The 22,320-nt window shown below is 42.7% G+C and overlaps 2 protein-coding genes across 4 annotated transcripts; one reads left to right on the top strand and one right to left on the bottom strand.

The window, feature by feature from the left end:
- Nucleotides 1-47: 47 nt before the first annotated feature.
- Nucleotides 48-13,408, bottom strand: arih1 (ariadne ubiquitin-conjugating enzyme E2 binding protein homolog 1). Of its 2 annotated transcripts, none has more exons than XM_079743766.1 (14): nt 12,948-13,408; nt 10,590-10,657; nt 10,346-10,493; nt 8,947-9,039; nt 8,798-8,853; nt 7,987-8,053; nt 7,771-7,877; nt 6,874-6,916; nt 6,519-6,590; nt 5,969-6,099; nt 5,755-5,815; nt 5,257-5,517; nt 2,562-2,674; nt 48-2,427 (listed from the first exon to the last, which is right to left on the bottom strand). In XM_079743766.1, the coding sequence occupies exons 1-14, from the start codon at nt 13,233-13,235 to the stop codon at nt 2,343-2,345; spliced, it is 1,593 nt and encodes a 530-aa protein (XP_079599892.1). In that variant the 5' UTR covers nt 13,236-13,408; the 3' UTR covers nt 48-2,342. The 2 variants fall into 2 exon arrangements, with proteins under 2 accessions (XP_079599892.1, XP_079599893.1); XM_079743767.1 differs by having other exon boundaries at nt 5,758-5,815.
- Nucleotides 13,409-13,796: 388 nt separating this feature from the next.
- hexa (hexosaminidase A (alpha polypeptide)) lies at nt 13,797-20,891 on the top strand. Of its 2 annotated transcripts, none has more exons than XM_079742952.1 (14): nt 13,797-14,088; nt 15,341-15,445; nt 15,570-15,635; nt 15,851-15,897; nt 15,999-16,109; nt 16,189-16,290; nt 16,557-16,689; nt 16,979-17,159; nt 17,284-17,370; nt 17,954-18,026; nt 18,933-19,113; nt 19,348-19,438; nt 19,540-19,647; nt 19,928-20,891. In XM_079742952.1, the coding sequence occupies exons 1-14, from the start codon at nt 13,836-13,838 to the stop codon at nt 19,989-19,991; spliced, it is 1,602 nt and encodes a 533-aa protein (XP_079599078.1). In that variant the 5' UTR covers nt 13,797-13,835; the 3' UTR covers nt 19,992-20,891. The 2 variants fall into 2 exon arrangements, with proteins under 2 accessions (XP_079599078.1, XP_079599079.1); XM_079742953.1 differs by lacking the exon at nt 13,797-14,088 and adding an exon at nt 14,868-14,999.
- Nucleotides 20,892-22,320: the final 1,429 nt, after the last annotated feature.

Here is a 22,320-nt window from a genome sequence, read left to right as displayed (position 1 = left end):
TACATGTATATTGTGTGCATTATGAAACAATCACCCATGCCAAAAGGGATGTTTGCAACATTTTGCACTTTAATATATTTCTCAAAAACAGACAACTAAAATGTATTTCCACATTTTTACACTATGTAAATAAACACTTAATAGCATAAAGAAAAGATATATGTAGAAAAGTATTAAAAGTTTTTGGGATGTCTCAATTCGATGAAATTAGCTTTTGATCGCAAATATTAACTTAATTGCTTATGAACTACTAGCAGACATGATAAACAGGAGGTGCTTGGATGAGCCTATTTCACCCAACTTTGTCGAAATGACTGAAAGACAAATGAATGGAAACGTAACATCACACAGCCACTTAGGCATCGTTATTGACACCGTTAGTTTACGTGGTGAGGTCATGGCCTGATTTAAAAAACAATTGTATTCAGTTTTTATCAATGTTCCCCCTATTCTGGAAGACGGGAGCTCTGTCAAACAGTGCATTCAAAATAGACAGTACAGGGTTGCATCATGGATGAACATTTGGTTAGTCATGAACGCGACCACTCCTATTCTAATGACTCACACAGTACTCCCAATTATGAGATTTCTCATGACATTTATTCAAATAAACAATACATTTTTTAAATTTTTGCTAGGATTAAAATAATAAATTTTTTAAACACAAACTTTTGGGGGAGGTCCCAAAAATGTTAAACTGGTGTAAAGGATGTGTTTGAAAGATGTCGACACCTTGTTGTCTTCAGACTTGCACTAGTAGCTGTATATTGGTGTCCTCTCCAGTCAGTCTTGTGAAGACTGCTGTAGCACAGACGTATGCATTTACAAGCAGAGCTTGACATCCAGAGCAACCACCACACTGAACAATGCAATACCTGCAGGGGCGCCAACATTTCAATATTTAATCTTCAACCCATGTGTGCGAAAACACAGGCTTGAATGCGAAAGCAGAACAGCGTTACAAAATAAATTCCACAAGCCTCAGACCTATATTCCTCTTCCGGTCACCTGTCTGTGTCTGTCTGTCTGTCTGCTCGGGGCTGACGGCAAGGTCATCTGCGTAGCTTGGTTTAAAGCAATGTCTAGATTAACCGAAAGATCTCTTCAAAGAAGCGTGATGAGAATCCCGCCTTGTGGCATCCGGGACTCTGCGCTGGAGGGATGCGAGCACTCAACCCCGTTAGTGCAGTGTTCCAGCCCACCCCCACTGCACTGTCAGTGCACTTCCCTCGTCGGACCACCCCCACCCAGAAGGTGCTTAAAGATGGCCATTCTAAGCCATGTCGTGAAGGAGGGAAAAACAAGAATAAGAGTGAATGTCACTCAGTTTCACGTAAATAATCATTGCTGTATTAATGTTAAACATCCATTTTTCTTTTTAGGGGGCAGGGAGGGGCTACATTAAAGCATTAGCATCGAGGGAGGACAGGTCAGGTGCATTCCATCACACCTGCCATCTTCTGTTGGATTCCTAAACCTGCTGTGCACAGCCGAGGAGTCCTTAGTTTAATCACTTGGCAACCGATATAAAGCCCCAAGTCACCGTAGAGAGGAAGAGTGTGACAGGTGCAGTGAACAGATGGGAGGACGATGCCCAGGATCTCTGCAGACCACCTTATTGCAAAGGGGAGAACAGAGACTCAACGAACAACGCAGAAATACACCTTTTTATATTGGTAAAGAATAAATATTTCTAAATTTAAAATGATGCAAACACGTGCCACTCTTGCTCTTTAACTTCCATGCATATGGATTATTTACAAATTGAAAAATACAGACTCGCTTATTTATCTTTTTTCATTTTAAAAGATGTTTTTCTTTTTCCCTTTCTCTTTCCAAAAACGTGTTTCGCCCGTTCGATTCAGCCAATCCACTTTAAGCAACCCAGACAAGAATCTCACCACATAAAGCAGACATGGCCTGGACACTTAAAGCTGTGTTGAAAACATTGTCACACTATAAAAAAAAAAAACAACGGAACAAAAGTCAAAATCAAAACACAAAAGATTCACAAGCAAAAAACAAAAAAATAAGGGAAAAAACAAATAGTTGAGCGGAGTTGTTGCAACACAAGCCAAAGAGGACGTACTTATTGGATTCTCTGCGGTCTCAAGACTCATTCTGTTGCTAACAATACTGTAGTACATTTAATCGTTTAATTTTACTCACTATTTATTTAAATATAATTTGTTTTGACGGTTTTGTTAAACAAATCCAGGAAAAGAAAAATGATGCAAAAGTGGTTGGTTTGCCGAGGGAGAGGTTTCAGGCTGCCCTGTTTAATTGCATCTGCGCTCTAGTTTGTCAAGAGACTCAAGAGTCTGTTGCATGGGGACGTGTCCTCAATCCTCAATGTACTCCCACAGGTCCTTCTCGTAGCCTTCATGCACGTGTTGTAGTAGGACTCTTCGTCTGCTCTCACAGTATCTACAACCGCGCGCACACGCACACACACACACACACACACACACACACACACACCAAGAGTTAGCAAGTTCTTAACTCATCACAGTGTACTTGGGGTGGCTTCGGACTTGGGCATCAGCGTTTCACAGACCTACCTGTACTTATCTTGCACTTTCTGCTTGATGTCCTGCAAGGAATCCTGGGAAATGTCTCGCTCCAAGTAGCCAGAAAGCACCTCGGTAGCATTTTCCAGATCAGCCTGGTTGTTCTGATAACGCACACAAACAATCAATTACATTTCACCCTCCACATTGTCAACTTGTGCACTTTGCTGTGTCACTATGAGATCCCGGGGACTCTGACACAAAGGGGATGGATAAGAAATGATAAGGTGCAAAGTGAAACACAAAAATAGCAACTTGAACGTATTGTACATACATTATCATATATTTCCCCCGGGCCGTCATAGAACAGGGTTACTGTACGGGATCAAATGAGTACAGATTCCTAGCTCCACTGGCCTGACAATGCCACACCGATTCAAAATCAGTCCAGATCCTCAAAGATCATTCTCGATTTCCATGGCTCGTCACCAACGTGTGGAGACCAAAATAGCTCTGGACGCAAACGGAGAGACCTACCACCAACCATTGCCACCAACCGGTGGTGAGATGCTTTTTACCGCCCAGCAGGGCCAGTTGGAAAATTCTACTTTTAGCAAATTCTGTTAGAAGTACAGCAAACATAACTCCTCTGCTGTAAAGGCTAAGCCTATGGGAAACCTTGCAGAAGAACATCAGTACAATAAATAAACTGGATCCCTTCAAAGTTGCGCTAGCCAAACTACTGAAGTCATTCCCTGACACACAGCCAACCAAAGGCTATGCAGCGACGAACGATAACTCACTTCTTGTGTGGCACCTGCAGAAAGGATCTATTGACGGGGTGATGGGTGGACGTACATGATACTGTTGACCCGATGTGATCCCTGCCGGACCTACTCTATGAAGAACACATCTTCTCAACAAAAGCCTCTTAAAAAAAATGCTAGGGTTCTTCTAAAAATATATAACTTCCAGTTTCTTTAATACAGTGGCAAAAGCGGTTTCAACAAGCTTGACTCCTCAGTGGCAGCCATCTTGGTTGTTAACAAATGTACCTATTGTAAGTCACTTTGGATGAAAGCGCCAAATGCCCTAAATGTAAAATAAACTGCAAGCATTGCGCTCCTCTGTCCAGTCATCGTATCAAACCCGCCCTGTATGGATACAGGGTTGTGATTGGCCGATCCGGGTCAGGTCTGCTTGAGATCTGACTGACCCGGAGGGGACCAAAGCAAATAAAACATGACTCATGTTTAATTTGCTTTGGTCAAAAAGAGTCATTTTGACTACTTTTCTTTTTAACTTTCACAAAAAAAAAGCAGTCACTTGTGAATGAAAGCAGCGAACAGATTAAAACATTAGGAAGTTGTATAACATAACTAACAATAGATGAAAAAAAAAGAAACAATATTAGCCTCTAAAAAACAGCGCATTTGTGGAAAGCTCATTGTGGGACTGGCTCGTACTGGCTGTTATTCTGCACCAAGGCTGAATTTCTTGAACGTCTTCAAATACTGTATTGGGGCCCACTAACACCTATATAAAAGCATCCATAAAGTAGCATGCCATCGGACCTTTAAGTCCCGTCAGAGACGGTTGGATGTCCTGAATGGAGACGTTTGTGGGTAACTAAAACAGACTACTTTGAAGAAGTAAATGTGCTTTCACATCAGGCACGTAATGAACAACCCTCCCGAAAAGAATTATCCGGACAAAACAAATCATGTCAACTATTTACATCAGTGAATAAACAAATATGAGCGCTTTCCAACAATAATCATCTCTTTGAAAAAGACAGATCGATTTAACCCTCAGCCTCATGTAGGCTAGTGAAGACAAGCTCCGTCCTTTCACTGAAATATCTAGAGGATTCAATTATAATGGAGTTTCACCAGACTAAAAGAGAACAGCAAATGGCAGTGTGCTACACTACATACTGAAGAGGGCCCATCTAGTCCGGAGCTAAGTCACTTCGGAAACTCTTGTTACCAAGAAAATGGAGGCGGAGCTTGTTCTGGCCCTGTTGGTCTGTCCAGAGCGTCCGCTTGCGTCAGACAAACTATCCATGTCCAACAGCGGTTTCCCTCCATCCCCACACGGGCGCTTCATCCCTGCGCTCTTAGACACTTTTCTACGACCGAACAACGCCCGTGTACACAGGCCCTAAAAGCTGCCTTCACACTTATAGCTCAGTAGACTGCCACATTCAGAGGTGAAAATTCTTTGTTTGACACAATGTAAACAAGGGTCGGCTGTTGAATGGCTTGTCTCCTGGACAGACCATCCGGGGGAAATGGACATTTCTTCCTTGTTGCGGACAATCCTAATGAAGAACATCAACTTTGTGTGGTCATGGGTTTTGGAATTTTGCTCCTACAACTTAAAAATAACCAAGTTTCCACCATTCAGCCACTGAATAATTAATAACCCTCCCTGTTTCAGTGAGTGACCACCAAATTGCTTTATATAGTCGTCAGACCGTATTTCGACGAGGGCTTTGAACTCCAATGCAACGTCTGGTGTGACTCATGACTCATTTTAACCTGGGACGAGGTAACGTTCACCTGGCTGTTTACGTTTATGAATTTCCAGTTTGCAGCCAAAAGACATTCAACCCAGAACGTGTTGCTGCTTGGTTGTCTTCCTATAGTTGGGTGGGTTCACGCCCGTGCCTGAATAACGTCTCCAAACCAATAAATGCTTTTCCACATAATTCAACAGCGCTGCAATTTAACAGTAGATGCACCTCAAAAATGATGGACTGGTTGTTCTTCTTGAGGTAGAAGGCAAAGACGTAGGTGAACATGAGCGTGGAGCGGCACTGGCACAGCACGTCCACGGCCTTCTTCAGGAACTGCACCTCGATCCACGACATGTTGTGCTGCTGCATCTCCTCCATCTTCTGCTTGACCTGCGCGTACAGCTTGTGCTCGAAGCGCAGGCTCTGCATGTGGTTCATGTAGCGGTTGCAGTAGAACAGGTACCTCTGCAAGGCTGCCCTGGAACGCTGCGAGAGAGCACAACACCTCCTTTTGTTACAGTGAAGAGGCAGCGCTGCCTCCTGCTGGGCAAGCGGGTGCAGCCAGGCCAACGTGTGCTACGGTACCGTTCAGAGTGGGGGGGGACATGATCCCTTCGTCTCGGCAGTGTGGGAATATGAGGTTAGCAGAAGGACACATTGTATGGTACATTGTATGGTAGCGAATTCAAATGCAAGGGTACAGGAGGCTAGAAACATCACTACAACCTCCTGTGCGTCGCGGGCTGCCTTGGCGTCATCCTCGTTGTAGCGGTTGCAGTTGTACCTTAAAACAAACAATAATTGCATTATCACATTAGGTTACCAAATGATCAAGCATAAGCATATTATTTACAAACATTATTCAATTAATTATTCTATGAATGTGACAAATGTACGACACACAAACACACACATGTAATTTGTTGTCTTAACATACCAGGCAGAGCCATGCGGTTCCCATGGGCCCAGACATACCCAGCAGAACTCAGCTTTGCAGTTCTGGTTCCGACAAACCATGTGATTGCAGCCTCCATCTTTCTCAATAGTCACATGGCATTTCGGACACTCCTGTTGGAAGAGGAATAGAACAGAATAGGAGAATAGGACAGAGTACAGCGTGGCCGTGAGTGGACTTCCGGTCAACATGTTCACGGGGACATACACGCTTGCAAAATGAAAACGATTGGTCATTGAAAATACGTAATACTATATAGTAACGTGTATTCGTTTAGCAGATGTTTTTATCTAGAGCAACTGACAAGTGAGACTGGAAACAAACAAGTTGCATAGAACAACAAGCATACCAGCAAGTCAATCATGATATTCATTAAAATAACAATTATTGGACAAAAAAATTAGCCATCATGGGCACAGCCTTCAATTAAACTGCAGAAATAGGATTTTCATTTTAAGGTAAGAAAAAGGTGAATGGAACCACAGTTAATATTTTACATTTAAACACTCATGGTTGTTAGACTAGTGCCTACCTTGGTATTTGCAGCAATCCAATTTGATGTCTCACTGTCATCATCACATTTCTTAATCCACTTCCGCAACCACTGAAATATACAAACAAGAGTCAGTGAGAAGCGCTCAAACAATTTAACAGCAGGTCAGTGAGGCGAGTCAGGAACGGCACTAATGGTGTTATGGGCATGTTCTGGGGCCCACTTCCGGTGAGATAACAAGGCAAGTCTCCTGCAGGCCCTGCATCACACCGAATGGAAGGCTAGAAGCCTTTGTTTCATTTCTGCAGCCGCATGATACAAAAAAAGAAACTTTCATACATCTCAAGTCACGAGGAGGGGTTGGGGTCAAAAGTAAAAGTTTGCTTGAACATACCTTGCACTTTACAGGATCATGCCAGTTCTCTCCACAGTTGAAGCTGCAATGAATGACAAATGATAAATAATTGAGTTGAAACCAATTCCTTTTAGTATCGTTCTAATCGCTGTTCCACGAGTCGTACTATGTTACAGCAGAACTTTAAGGGGGGGGGGGGGTATAGGCACAGAGTCTGACCAGGAAACTAGATACTACAAGGGGCGGAGACATGCCTTACTTCCTGTTGCGTATATTAGACCGAAGAACCCCAAACTTTCAGAATGAAATTTGAATCAGTGTATTGGTACAGTGGTTTTAGCTTTTTTTTATTGACTAGTGCTGTCTGGGTGTTCACTTCCTACGCTCTTCCAGGTCCCCCATGATACAAATAAGAAGCGTAAGAAAGTGAAATCCCCTTGTTAACCCAGACCTGAGCTCGTCTGCCATCAGACTTTAGCTATTAAATGTAAAATATTAATCTGAAGACTGATTTGTTAGACTATCATTCAAACTAGTGCTCCTAATATAGACAATGTTTTACTTAAAATAAAAGTAGCCAATAGGAGGAATCAACAGTGTTTACATCAACTGTGATTATAACGATGTGGAACACACTACTGTTGGTCTTCATTGACCGCAGAGGACTGGGATCCTCCCACAAACTGATGTTTTAAAGCCATATTAAACAACAAGCTATAAACAGCACGACGGCTGCTTTGGCTAGGCTCTATGCATGCACATTGCTGATGTCCAGATGGATCCAGGAATCCTGGGGAGGCTCCAAGAGTGTCCTGCTGGCTCATCTATGCCGAGCGGTGGCTTGTGAGCAGACTGCGTCCTTTGAAGGTATAAGTAACGCTCTACTTTTAGGGGAGATGGAGGGCAGCTGTGGGCCTGGCCATGACTTGCTCTTACCAGAACTGCCGGCCGCACTTGCACCTCACAGGCTTGGCGTCGGGGTACTGCACTTTGACGACGTGATGGCAGTCTGGCGCAGGGCACCACTTTAACAGTCTATTACACTGAAAAGGGAGACACGGAGAACAGTATGAGATCACGTACACCATGTGAAAGCCGGGGCATAAATCCATAGATGGCATGTTGCGTGGCAGGGATATCAGGCCATCTTACCTCTACAAAACTATTTGTAATTAAATGCTGGTACTTCAACTTCACTTTTGAATCTGTTATGAGGCGCCTGCAGGGAAGATCAACACAAACATTAGCATCCATTGCATTGAACCAGCATCTGCATTAAAAGGTCACATGTCCCATGGTGAAAACAAAACTGCCACAATACGGAGGAGAAAGCTCTGCGTTTCTAGTGGCGATATGCCAGCAATGAAAGCAAGAACTTCATTGAGGAATGGCATAACCCTTATGAGGCCAAAGTTAAATTAGTGTTATATATAGCCTCACTTTATAGCAGTAGTATTCATAGATGTCCTTTTTGTGTATGAATCGGCATACAAGCTAACCTGATAATACATTATCCACCATCTTTATAGAGAGGGGGGCCAAGATGTGGGTTAAGACATTACTATCACCCTCAGCACTATGCCAACAGATTAGCCTAGATGCCAATACAACAAGGACAACCTCCAATCTCGGCCTGCCCCACCATGTACAGGGGATGGGAAAGTGCACCAGAAATCACCAGAGGTTACAGCGTTTTCATATATATTTTTGTACTCTGTTAATTCATCAGGGTTATTAATTCTTAGACGTAGAGCCAGCCGATTAGACAGGCTGCCAGCAAGAGGTTACATTTTTTTTCAATCAAAAGACTGACTTCACTAATCACAATACAGAGCAAATGAATACAATACAACATGGTTCAAGGTTTAATACAGAGATACTGTTATGGCTAAATGGGCCATCCAGTCAGATAAAATGACATCCCAGGTGGCCAAAAAAAATGAAGCAAAAACAAGATACTCACATGACTGTGTTGTCATCAACCAAAATGTCACAACTATGAGCGGGACAAGAAATTGTCTGGAAAGAAGAGGGGGAAAACACAGGGGAATGACTGATTTGTCTGCTCTTGAAATATGCTCATCTAAACATTTGGTCGGTGCTGGTAAATACCTGGCCCATTCCTTCCTCTATGATTTTGGTGGTCAGGTAATCTCCCCAGCACTGCATGCAAAACTTGTGTCCACACTCCAGGCCAGTGAAGTACTGTGAAAAGGGCAGAAGATGATGCACCATGGATAATAACCAAGCCACAATAACATGCATAACAGCAAGAGGTAACACAACTGAGGAAGGCAATGTAGGAAAAGCTGAGGGCTGAGTGGTGCAACAGTGCGACTGCCGTGTGACACACCGGTGTGTCGATAGTACACCCGCAAGAACCACCCCAACCCAGCACCGCCTATCCCCCCATCGACCTGAAATATTGTATTTTCTTTGATAGTCTCCTCTAATTTGGTTCTGAAAACACAGCTGATTTAGAAATTAGACAGACATTACTTAAATCTCAAGCTACGTCTTGCATTCGAAAGATGAATGCATGCATTTATCAAATCACATCAGTCACATCAGTTACAATCAAAAACGATAAGACACACATTGTAGCCTATTAGGCCTATAAAGTTTAGCAGGATCATTCCCTAGACAGACCATCTGTTAAGTTTTTTTTAAGTTGAGGAGATACTAATCTCCTACTAAGGAAAGCCTTAGGAGATATGGATCTAATAATAATAATGGCAACAGTAAGATTTTCTAATGACATAATAATAGGAACCAATGAATAATAACCACTCATGTAGTTGAGAACTCAGTTAATACTATTTAGTGTATATAGTGTATCAATGTACAATTTGGGACAGTTTCTTTAAGATACATCATATATTTGGTATATAAGTATATTGTATGTGAACAATACACACAAACATAATTTTGATATCTCAGCGCGGTGCCATCATGACTGATCTCCTTAGCTTCCAGCGTAGCGCTTTTATCTGGTGACGCTGGTTTAGGATCTAAAGACCCACCGAGCCTCATGGGCATTTCATCCTCCTCAGACGGCCACCCGTGGCTTTTGTCCCGAGAATCATTCATTGCAACGTTGGGGTTGATGCATGAAAAATATACCATCAAACAACTCTAAGAATATTCAGAAACTATTGAGCCCCTCTAGAGTGTGTATTATTAGGAGAAGAAATATGATACTGAATACAAAACAGGAATGTGCAACAAGTCTGTGCAGAACAGTGTTGAACTGGAGATTTGGACTAAGAATCTTAAAGAAAAGAAGTATAAATGAATTGTTTCTGCAAATCAGACCATGAAAAAGGAGATTGTGATCTGTCCATCTGCCCACCGAATGAATGGTGCCCTTTACATATCTCAGAGGGTCAAGTCGACACACTGTCTATTGCACACATGCACAGCTCACGGAGAAAGAAGACAGAAGACGGGTGACCGAGAGATTCCCAGCCGGTAGTCAGTGTCAATGTCCATGCACTGTGAGGAAACTCACCGAGTTGGGGTAGTTGAGATAGCAAATCTGACATGGCATGTCCTGTGCAGATGATCTCGTGTTGATGGATGGACGGGTCCGAGACTTCTTACTAGGGTTGATCACATGACACTCTGAGAACAACTTGTCCAGGTTACCATCAAAATATCTGGAGGGATAAAAATTAAGAGAATGCATCAATAAAAGATTGGTGTATGAGCATCAACAGGAAGTAGATGCACCTTTGAATTGCAGTTATACGTGCCTTTCCATGAGCTTCTCTTTGTCCCAGTTGAAGTGACTGAGAAGAATACGTGTAATTGTTGCTGGATTCTGGAGGGAAGAACATTGATATACATCAACATGCAGTTTGTATCAAATCTACAACGCCTGCTATTGGGTCATTAAGGTCTTATAAAGCTCCCTATGTCACCAGCATAACATATTTAAAGCATTGGCCTCAGCGTAGGGATTGTTTTTACTTTGACTGCCTGATGTTACATGCAAATGTCAAGTCTCAGAAAGTCTTACAGCAGTGTACAAAATGTCAAATGACGACAGAGAAAGATCACTGTGGCAATGACACATTTTTCGGAGTTCATATATGCACCTTTGGGGTTGTCATTTGGGGTTGTCTCATAGTACAGCCTGGTGGCTGTACTATGCCTGGTTGATCACTTGAACCAGAAGGGAATAATTCCAAAGTTAAAATAAGCAATAATATTAGCAAACGCGTTAACTATTTATCGATTGGAATTCCTTAAAATACAAATAGCCTAAACATCTTTCTTTTGGCTGAAAATTATGGATGTACAGTGCTTCCAAAGATTCACAACGATTACAACTATAACAATAATGAGAAAGGGTTAGAGTCAAACTCTCCTTAATGGAGCAACAAGAACGATTACAGTCAATCAATCCAAGTAATAATCGTCAGATTAGCAAGTGTCAAATTGTCTCAAATGTTTGCATGAAAGCCATATAAAAAATCCCCATAACTTTCGAACAAATTAAAAATTTCCATCTACTAGTGTTAAGGTGCAATTCCAACCATTTAAATGGTTGGATCATTATTAGAGTACAAGATATTTTGACACTGGAGAGATTCCAGAGCAGGACAGTCAAGTGGTCAGGGTGTTTCAATTTCAGAATGATTCTGGGTTCAAACCCCAATGTCTGCAGGTTAGGCACCCATGAGCAAGAGGCATGACACCCATCTGCTCATTGATGACCTGCATCTAAAAAACGACTCACCTGCTGTACGTCTTTGCAGCAGTTATCCCTTTACAATAACAAGGATTTCCCAACTATAAATACCAGCATAATTTCACAAGGTATAGGTCACAGCCTATACCATCAAGAGATAACTGGAGTATGTCCATTTCATTACACTATCTCGCTAACTTTAGTTAGTATTCTGCATGGTTTATAAAAGGATGTATTTGTATTTTGACTGCAATGTTTGCTACGAGCCTCCCAGCTTGTCATTCCCGCATTAATGTCCCCCAGTGGTAACTCTGCCTCAAGTCTATCACAGAGGCGTTCAACACCTCGGGACGCTCACCTGCCAACGCACACCGTTACAAAGTCAACAAATCACACTGACTTAAGTCGGTCAATCAATGATATGCGCAGGTGCTTTATATTTAGTGTTATTTTATATACATTTCACAGCGTCTACGGTCAGCATTTGTTCTCTCTATTTCCACCTAGAGAAAGTAATATGCCTCAATGCTATTTTTAGTAGACACCCCACCAGTGTCTACTGCCCTCATGTCAGCTTGGATTGCGTAAGGATACCTTTATTTGTGTTTGGCAGGATCAAGCAACAATAATAACTGTTATAGTGTTAATCTTTGTTGTCATGTCAAAGTCTAACTACAAGGCCTAAATAAGGTCAGGTCACGACCAGGCTCATGTGTCGCCTCAGACCACACTGAGAAGTGCCAGTAAGACAATTAGCTTAAATCAGAATAGAGCCAAGTAACGTTAAAGGTCTTCCAGTAAAGCCTACATGGGTTGTCTGGTTGGGAATCATTTGAACGTGTAAAGGTTTGAGATGAGAGAACGCGTCAACAGGATTTGACTAGCCGCTAGCGATAGCAGCCCTAGCTTCGCTAGCGCGATGACAAATCCTTCCTTACCCTGGCGAAGATATTAACTTCTTAAATCGCACAGTAATCATGACACAGGACAATGTTAGGCACTGGGGGGATTGCTCGGGTTCTAGCTAACTACACAAACAAACGATCACAAGGATGGTTTTTATATTTAGTCTGTTCAGTCACAGCTAATCGGTTGTTAGCAGGGAAAGCGATGCTAGGTGCCAACTTCTCACTCGGGAGCCGACTACTCCCCGGGATCCGTTACATCGCAACATTAACAACTTCAACGTGGGTAATCTCCTTTTTCTTAATGGTTTAAACCATTACCACCATCACAAAATTATTACTTTATTAGGAATGGTTCCAAGTCATCCTAACGGTTACTTTTAAACACTGCCGACTGTGACACTGACACTCCAGCAAGTAGCCTAGCCCTAGCCGGCTAAGCTAACGGCCTGCTCGGGATCCTCTCCCACCACCCCAGGTTCTCCTCCGTGGCTGACATATCAAAACCCTACCTGGATGACCTCGTTGACCTCCCGTATACACTCCACCATATGCTGTAGGATCTGCTCCGCGGTCAGCACTTCAAAACGGTAGTCTTCTTCCTCCTGCCCGGGGCCGTGTCCACTGCCCCCGGTGTCGCCGCCGCAGTCATCCCGCTCCCCGCCCGCGACCACGGGGTCGACCAGCTCCACCTCGCCGAGCTCCAGGGTGTCGTCCTCGGGCTCCTCTTCCACGCTGTCCTCGCTGCATTCCTCCTCCTCGTCGTCGAACTCATAGTTATAGCCCTCGTCCGAGTCCATTCCTAGGAGTGGTTATCAACGGGGTGACAAGCACTGAGCCTGAGGACCTTATCCGTGTGAAACGGTGTTCTGTGTAATCTCACAAATTCGTCCCGACCCTAATTTTCCACCGCAGCCGAAAAATAACAACAAAACGTCGCGGCGGCTGCTGCTAAGCCAACAAAGAGAGCCAGCGTCGCTCTCTGACGAGGCCCTTACGTCAGATCACGGAGCCCGTACAACTCCAATAAAACCAAAACAACCCCAGTGCATGTGGAAAAACACGTGCAACGACATAATATTATAGTTCTGAAGCGTTGCCCTAATAAAAAATATTATATATGCGGGTTATTGCAATGCAATGTATTTCACACCTCTGCAGAGGTTCCTGCACATTGCACATATTTTGCGGTGCATTATTAGTCTGTTAAAACAACTTGCCATTGGCATTGTTTGCTTATGTATTTATTTATTTTATTTATTTAGTCTGTAATTGTTGTACTCATCATAACCACATCTTGTCCCTACCCTTAAGTCATGTGACTGCGAGACTGGGAGCACCTGACTACCCGGTACCACCAGCGCTGAAACCCAGTTGAGCCTACAACCTGACCGTCGGTAATGGCGAGCTCTATATCCAGCTGTACACTATGTCTGCCTGCGCTGATGATGTTAGTGTTGGACCTTAACACAGTGGAAAGCGTGTGGCCTTTACCACAGAAACTTGCCATTTCAGAGGAACGGTATCCATTGAGCCCGACTCATTTCAACTTCCATTATGGAGAAGATCAAGCCTCCATTATGACAGACTGCTCTCTTTTGGACTCTGCGTTTACCAGATATTTTCCTCTGATCTTCCCAGATCTGACTTCAGGTAAGCAAGTTTAAAAGTAAAAAGGCTTCGTGCAGGCGCTCAGCCCACCCACTACTCTGCCAGGCTAGATATAGTTGTAGTTGTACTTCTTTATGGCGGTTGTGTTGGGTATGTGGTGGCATTACAATCGTGTCACATATGAGTGGAGGAATGCTTCATGGTCACTGCATTGTGGCGAGGGTTGTTTTGTTGTGTCAAGTCCTTTGTAGAGTCAATCATAATACCTATGCATTATCCCCATAGTCAATAGGTCTGGGGCCACCCAGACCTATTGACTATTGTTACGTATTTTAAGCACATGGGCTACCGTACATAGTCACTAGGAAGTAAGATTGAACAAATAAGCTGCCCACACATAGCCACTAGGAAGTAGGATCGAACACATAAGCCGTAAATACCATACAAAGCCACTAGGAAGTAGGATCGAACACATAAGCTGTAATTACTATACATAGCAAAAAGGGGGGCAGGACCCGACATATAAGCTGCAATAACTACACCAGCCACAGATGGCAGCACCTTTAGACAGGTGAGGAGGGCGGAGCCAATACGTCACATAGGCCACGCCTACTCGGTATTAAACCAGGGCCTGGAGCCAACGAGATCGGAAACATCCGGCAGTCCATACTTGGGAGTTAGATACAGAGGCCTTATGTTTGTCGCTCACACGCGTGTCCATGCAATTCCCCTCCTTTTGCTTCATAGTTACCATACCGAAATACTTTAACAAATAAAGTGAGTTAAAAGCGATCCGGATTGGACTACTTTCTTAAAGAACGCGGAACTATAAGGATAATGCATAGTTATTATGATATTACTTTTTAATCTATGTGCAAACCTTCCCTAACATTTCACGGGGTATAAGATAGCCTATATGAGGGTGTATAATAAAAACAATAAACAACATAAAGGTGAGCTGCTGTTGATGGAAGACATTGTAGCATGCATGACATTGTCCAGCTTACATTTTTTTAAGCACAGTTTATTACTTTTAAACCTGTATAATATAGGGTAATATGTGCGTTACACTCCACTGGTTCTCTACTTGCTTTTCATTGGTAGAGCCAGTGGGATTCAGTTCTTCTTAACAGAGATTTTAAGCCATTGTGGACATTTTGAAACTCGAGACGTATCCAGGTTAATGACGTTATAGTTTAAAAGCGCCAGCAAACACAATCGATTATACAATGTAATAAGATACTCTCACCATGTTCTACGCTAACTTATAAACTCTCTAAACTCTCATGACTAGGTAATGGTGTCTTCCCTTCAACTGAGGAAAAAGCGTTTTCTTTGGTGGTCAAGATGCACCAAAAAGATTGCGATGGCTACCCAAATGAAGGCTCGTCGGAAAGATGTAAGGAAGAAATAGTGAAACTTAAACCAGTCAGTATGTGTCTGACACGTTTAACAGGGGTTCTGGCAAAGTTGACCATTATGTATTGTTTTGTCTCCTCCAATGGCTCCTGCTTGTGTTGTAGACCAGCTGAATGTATCTGCAGGACAGGCAGTTCTGAAGTCTGAAACGGTGTGGGGTGCTCTCAGAGGTAATAACCTACCTTGCCATACTGTGTTTTATCATGGAGGAAAAAGGATTACAATGGATTATTTCAATTCATCAAAGTTAGTCAACTAGCTCTGTTAAGAAAAGTGATCCACACATTATTTTGATACAAAATGTTGTGCCATTGTTGACTTATTGGTTGATAAAACCAGGGAGAGGTTATGTGGTATCTAGCAATTGTGCTCTCTGTTTTAACAGGTCTGGAAACCTTCAGCCAACTGGTTAACCAAGATGAAGACGGCACTGTGAGATAGGATTGTCTATTTTAAGTATACAATTATTTTCTTTCTTTCTTCCATCAACTATTGACGTCCGGTCTCTTCCCACCCGGTGCCGTTTATTGTAGTACTTCATAAACAAGACAGAGATCGAGGACTTTCCAAGCTTCCAGTACAGAGGGATTTTGCTGGACACTTCCCGCCACTACTTGCCATTGAAGGCCATTTTAAACACCCTGGTAATACTCAAGGGACTCTGATACAAAAAGTATATATTTCAATATTCAACAGCCATATAAACCCACCCTTGTGTTTCAGGACGCCATGGCCTATACTAAATTGAATGTGTTCCACTGGCACATCGTGGATGATCCCTCATTCCCCTACCAGAGTCGTACCTTTCCTGACCTCAGCAGTAAGGTGAGGCTAACATTCAGCCCCCTCAGTGCTGCCTAACATGTATTAGTCCTAAAAAATGATTGATTGAAACTAGAGCTGTCGAAGCAGTGCTAGGCATTATTTCGCTACAAATTTCAATTTTAACATTTCACATGTATATTCATAAACAACATGATATTTTGATATATTCCCAAGCATATGGTATATAAAAAAAACCTAAATATTGTAAATATTTGAATACAAATGAATGAAATCCGCTCTGAGCGTTAACTTTTTATTTTCTCCAGGGTGCATACCACCCCATGAGTCACATCTACACCCAGTCTGATGTTCGGAGGGTGCTTACCCATGCCAGGCTCAGAGGGATCCGCGTTATCCCAGAGTTCGACTCGCCCGGCCACACGCAGTCATGGGGGAAAGGTACGGTTAATATCCACCCTCACACCTAGTGACATAAGTAAAGTGGTGGATGTTATTATTGTATTCTTTGTGCATATGTACTACATTTAGTCTTTAGAGCCGCGTTAATTTAACTGCTGATTGCTTATGTTTTTCCCCCCACCTTTTTGTAAATTGTGTCCATAAAAAGTATTATTATCTAGTACTTTAAACTATTGCTGTTTTTTTACTCCACTAAAAGTCTGGTTATGGTTTAATGGATTAAATGCCCCTCCGGTTCCTCTCCTCTCCCAATTCCTTTCCTATGCAGGGCAGCCCAATTTGTTGACCCCTTGTTACAGAGGTAGCTCCCCGTCTGGGACATTCGGACCGATTAACCCAGCGTCCGCCCTCAGCTACACATTCATGAGCCAGTTCCTCAAGGAAGTGACTTCAGTGTTCCCTGATCCCTATTTCCACTTGGGGGGAGACGAGGTCAACTTTAGCTGCTGGTAGGTCCGAACTTGATGGATCATAAAATGAGTCCCTCATAATGTAGTTCAAACAAGTCTTCATGTAAAAAGAATGTTTTACAAACCAAAATCAATATAAATGACATGAATACATATCCTATAGGCAGTCCAACCCTGATGTCCAGGTATTCATGCAGAAGATGGGATTTGGGAAAGATTACACCAAACTGGAATCCTTCTACATGGAGAAGTGAGTAGCAGGATATTAGTAGTCATGTTTATAAATGGTTTAACAAGATGACTCTTCCGCCCTCTGATTGGGGTTCAGCATATTGTAGAGAAAAATATTTCAACATCATGGTCTTCAGTTAAATAAAAGAAGAGCATCATGTTTTCGTTCAGGCCAAATTAGTAGTTAATTTTAAGGGTGCTGTAGGTACGATTCGAGAGAAAGTGTGTAAGGAGTCAAGACTTAAAACTGTAAATAAGAAGTCCACTCTCTGCTCCCTATCTAACTTTCTCTGTCATTAACAAGTGTTTTCAAACCCTGGGAGGGATGCCCTGAAGCTTTCTAAAATCTAATTAGGCTCATTCAAAGTCGCGCACAGTCAACACAAACAAATATTCTCACAGTGCACTAACTAACAGATGAATGAATTTGCCGTTTCGAACAAATAACACTTAGGTTAAAAGCTCTTCCATCTTACTGACAGCACCATTAACAGATATTGATCAGAGAGGAACTACATGTGGGTTCCCCTGTAAAGGGGCTTGTACATTGTTGGGGGGAAAGTATTGCCGTATGTAACAGAGGACGCTCTCTGTATTCCAAGCATAGTCAACATCACTTCAAATTTTAACAAGACTTCTATCGTGTGGCAAGATGTTTTCGACTACCATGAGCGGGTAAGTCACAACTTCAGTCTTCTGCTTCCACTTGAGTATTTGAATGTATAACTTTATGCCATCAAGATTAACGTCATACCACAAACCATGTCCAACCAATTGGTTTGACTTTATCTAAATGAATTATGATTTTTGTTTTTTAATTCATGTTTTGAGAAAAAAGAGATGATTGTTTCACAGCACAGTTTTCTAAAAGTGGTGGAGGTATGGAGAAGGGGCTGCTATCTGTGTGAGCTCCGCAAGGTGACTAAGGCAGGGCTGCAGGCGATTCTGGCCTCTCCCTGGTATCTAGACCAGCCAGTGCCCATACGCAACTGGGCCCGCTACTACAAAGTGTGGCCCCTCGCATTCAAGGGTTAGCATTAACCAAGTGTGCTGTGTTTGGTTGCAGTCAATGTGTATTGATGTGGCTTCTTTTATTTTAGTGTTTTGTGGTGTTTTTGCAGAGATTCTTTTCGATCATGCACATAGTATGTGTGTATTGATCAATATACCACTAGGTGGCACTAAAGATTTGAAGTGACAATTTCTCTTGACTTCTCCTTGCCCTTCTGGATTGCTTCTTTATAATCAGATCCGTTTTAGTCATCTCTTTTAATCCAAATAGAAAAATATTTACAATAATTGAATGGGAAACCATTGTAATGACTTTCACGTTTAATTTACGACTATTCAGTAGCAACATTGAATTTGTTGTGGGTGTAGGAAAAAGCTTTGTTTCAGAATTTAAACTCTGAAGCATTACATTCTTTTTAATGTGGGTTTTAACTGTCTAAACCTTGTCTTAACTAACCAGTACTATATGTTGCTGTGTTTGTATGTCCTACTGCCATTATGTGTGTATATAATGTATGTATAATAGAGCAGATGAGCAAAACAATACTTATGTTCAATGCTTACACTTAGATTCCCAAGGACACGATTCTGCACATTTGGAAAGGGCTCCCTGCTGATTATAAAGCAGAGACGAGCAGGATGACCAAGGCGGGCCACAGGGTCCTGCTGGGAGCTCCGTGGTACATCAACCACATCGCCTATGGCCAGGACTGGCGGATCTCTTACAATGTGCAGCCACTGAACTTCTCTGGTGTGTGTGCCATGGCTCATGTAGTATTAGGTGGCGGTGGTGGTGCTTACTTATTGAGGAGAATGGTAGGACACACGTAGACACACTTACACAGGCTTGTCATGCATGCCTTTTTAAACACAAAATGGCTTAATTTTAACACTAACCTCTTGTTGATGGATTGTTGTGATGAGGCATGGATGCAGAAGATAGTATAATTAAGGCAACTGAGTGTTTCACATGTTGTGTCCTCAGGTACGGAGGAGCAGAAGAAGCTGGTGATCGGTGGCGAGGTCAGCATGTGGGGGGAATATGTCGACGCCACCAACCTCTCTCCTCGCCTCTGGTAGGAAACAGTAACTCTTTCTTTTCAGGGCTCAAAAGAAGCCATGGGGAGAATTGATGCATTGCGCTGTACGTCTCATTGCTGTGCCCGTGTGTGTGCAGGCCGAGGGCGTGTGCCGCGGCGGAGAGACTGTGGAGCGATGAGAGCCAGACGCGCAGTGCGGAGGCGGCCTTCCCCCGTCTGCAGGCGTTCCGCTGCAGCCTTCTCAGGTGAGCGGCTGGTAGTTTTTGTTGTAGAGAATGCAATCCAGAAAGACTTAGAACTGAATTAAACCGCTTATGGTCCCAATCCTCCCCAAAAACAACCGAGATGAGTAGTACTTATAGTAGGTGAGTAGTACTTATAGTAGTATAGTAGTAGGAGGCTTACTTACTAGGTTTTGTTATGGAAGATGACCAATATTTGTATGAGCCTCACTAGTGTCTGGGGATTGTATGTTCAACATTTAATAAACAAGGTTCATGAGTTAAAGTCCTCTTTCCTCCCAAGGCGTGGTGTCCGGGCGGAGCCTCTTAGCCCCGGCCACTGCAGGAACGAGTACCAGGGAATCTGAGGAAGAAAACCTTTTTTTTTTTTTAAGTAATAGTTCACATTTTGGGATACCTTATGCACCCTATCAGAAGGCATGTATGACGTGTCTGTTCAGGGATTATTATGTTACAAGTTTTTAGTTTGTTATGGCCAGTTGTTTTGCATTTAACTTTTTTAGTTTGGTTGCACAAAATATAGTGGACATCTTACCATTGGAAAAAAAGTTGGTTCTCAAATTGCTGTTAGATTGTGTGATACACGTAGTGGAGGGGTATACCTTGCATTGTTTCGATTTAAATGGTTAAATTGATTCCAGACATAAAGATGAATCTATGCTAGAAAGGATGGTAACAATGTGGAGCAGGCCTCTGTGGACTTTGAACACAGATCTTTCTTCTGTTGAATGTACTTGTTTAGTAACCACGACATCGGCCCAGACAGAGCTGCCCTCACACATCTCATTGTGGGGATTACAGCCATGCTACTCCTACAGCAGATGGCAGGTTGGGGGGATCCCCTCGTAGTAGGGTAGTAGTGCTGACGCCTCAATGCTGCTCTCAACCCCCCAACACACACACACCTGACTCCCCCACTCTGCTTAATTGCCAGAATTGCATTATAAGGAGAAATACGGTGGCTCATGGAAACAAAGGCAGCTTGATTCTATACCCGTCCTCCTGAGATGAACTCACTTAATCAAAGCACACTAGCCTCGTGAGGTTCTTGATTACAAATTACGCCAAGTTATCCATTAGATCACAACACATTGTTCTGGAATTCTTTCGCTATTAAAGGTGTGAATTTAACTACTCTTTTATTTTAAGCTTTGAGCTTATGAACACATTCATATTTTGTACTTTTTCTTATCATTAAATGCACTATATGAATTGGATGATATTGTTTGATTTGGGCCATCTTTGTTATTAATCCTTTTTGAAATAAAATCTTTTAATAACCTTATGTTTCTTGGACTTTGGAATCTGCCACCTGAGGCCCCCAAAACACTGCATTCAATGAGGCAAACAAACTCTTTGCTCTCGCTCTTTGAGAAAACGTGACAATGAGGAGAGATATTCTTATTCAGAGAATATTCTTATTCAGCTGTGAGCAGGCCCTAACCACTATTTGTGGATTCAAAGTGTTGGGCCCCCATCACAATGTCCTTCCTTCCTTTCGGTTGCTGTCGCTTTCCCTCAGGCGGTACCTTACCTCCCGTCACCTGGCATTGACGGGAGCAGCAGGCAGGTCACTCTCCTCCCCCTAAAGCTTCTGTGCCGCACTTTGTATGTGTCAGCGTGTTTCGCGATACTTCGTAATCTGGTAGAAAAATTAAGGAGAGTTAAACAGAACTTTTAAGCCATTCCATTGGCTCATTCAAATATACATTTAAATATATAAGCGTATTTAATTGTAAACGTTAAAATACAGCATTGTTTACAGTGATGGTCATGGCAACATATTAAAAAGACGGGCCTTGTGAGTGGCCCCCTAACTCAAGATTAAAGAGCTAGCAGAGACGAGGACAGCATTTAAAAAGAGTTTAAGAGCAGTTTGTAATCCTTTTACACACTGCTTAGGGGCGACAGAGAAAAGGGCTCTTGGCTCCCCCTGATCAGGAGAGACTTCATCAGACGTTAGACATGAAAGGGAGCAGGGCTGTGGACGGTGCCTTCATGGCCACCCCATATGCCTAGTGGCGGACTACACAGCCACGCTGTCCCACCGGCAGGACAGCTCAGTGGATACCTGGAAGATATAGTAATCCTGTCTTAAATTATATGTTCAACTAAATCCACTTACCAAGGAAAAGAAGACAAAACGCTGACCTCGGGACAACAACGAGTAGTCAGTTTCACGTCGACCGGCTAATGAGACCATAGGGGCTTGCAAAGAGCAGCAACCATATGGCACCAGCATGGACTAACGGGTCAAGTCGTTAGTGCTCTTTCAATCTTGGAGCTAATGGTTCCATGATCCCTCTCAGACAACAAAACATTTCATGGTGGTGTAAGCTACTTTAGGGTAGATTTGGGTGTCTGTTCTATGTCTTTTATTCCCCAAAGCCACATGGCAAATTGCTGTTAAGTGTCATCGATGGAGACCAAGAAAAGGAATACCCAAACAAAAAAAAAAATCATATGGGTTAAAAAAAATCATACAAATATTAACCATTTCTTTCTTAAACATCCTCCGCATAATTCCAGATTTCTCTGTGTCACTTTTTATGTCCCATGTCTCAAAGTCACTCAAATTAGTTTGAGATTCTTAAATAATTAATGTTGGCCATTGTTTGCCACAAAAAGGACCTGTTCAAAGTTAAAGATGGTTTGGATGTACCACTTGTTCACTCC

The sequence above is a fragment of the Pollachius pollachius genome (genome assembly GCF_949987615.1).
Source record: "Pollachius pollachius genome assembly, chromosome: 9".
NCBI classification, from domain to species: Eukaryota; Metazoa; Chordata; class Actinopteri; order Gadiformes; family Gadidae; genus Pollachius; species Pollachius pollachius.
Note: the sequence above shows the minus strand (reverse complement) of the source record. Positions and strands in the feature narration are given on the sequence as shown.

Excerpts from the sequence above, each read along its gene's own strand:
- hexa (XM_079742952.1), top strand. The coding sequence starts at position 13,836 with ATGGCGAGCTCTATATCCAGCTGTACACTATGTCTGCCTGCGCTGATG. Across the intron at positions 15,898-15,998 it reads ACCAAGATGAAGACGGCACT|TACTTCATAAACAAGACAGA; the intron begins GTGAGATAGGAT and ends CGTTTATTGTAG. Across the intron at positions 18,027-18,932 it reads TTTTCGACTACCATGAGCGG|ATTCCCAAGGACACGATTCT; the intron begins GTAAGTCACAAC and ends GCTTACACTTAG.
- arih1 (XM_079743766.1), bottom strand. The coding sequence starts at position 13,235 with ATGGACTCGGACGAGGGCTATAACTATGAGTTCGACGACGAGGAGGAG. Across the intron at positions 6,917-7,770 it reads AAGTGCGGCCGGCAGTTCTG|CTTCAACTGTGGAGAGAACT; the intron begins GTAAGAGCAAGT and ends CATTCATTGCAG. Across the intron at positions 6,100-6,518 it reads GGATTGCTGCAAATACCAAG|GAGTGTCCGAAATGCCATGT; the intron begins GTAGGCACTAGT and ends CTCTTCCAACAG.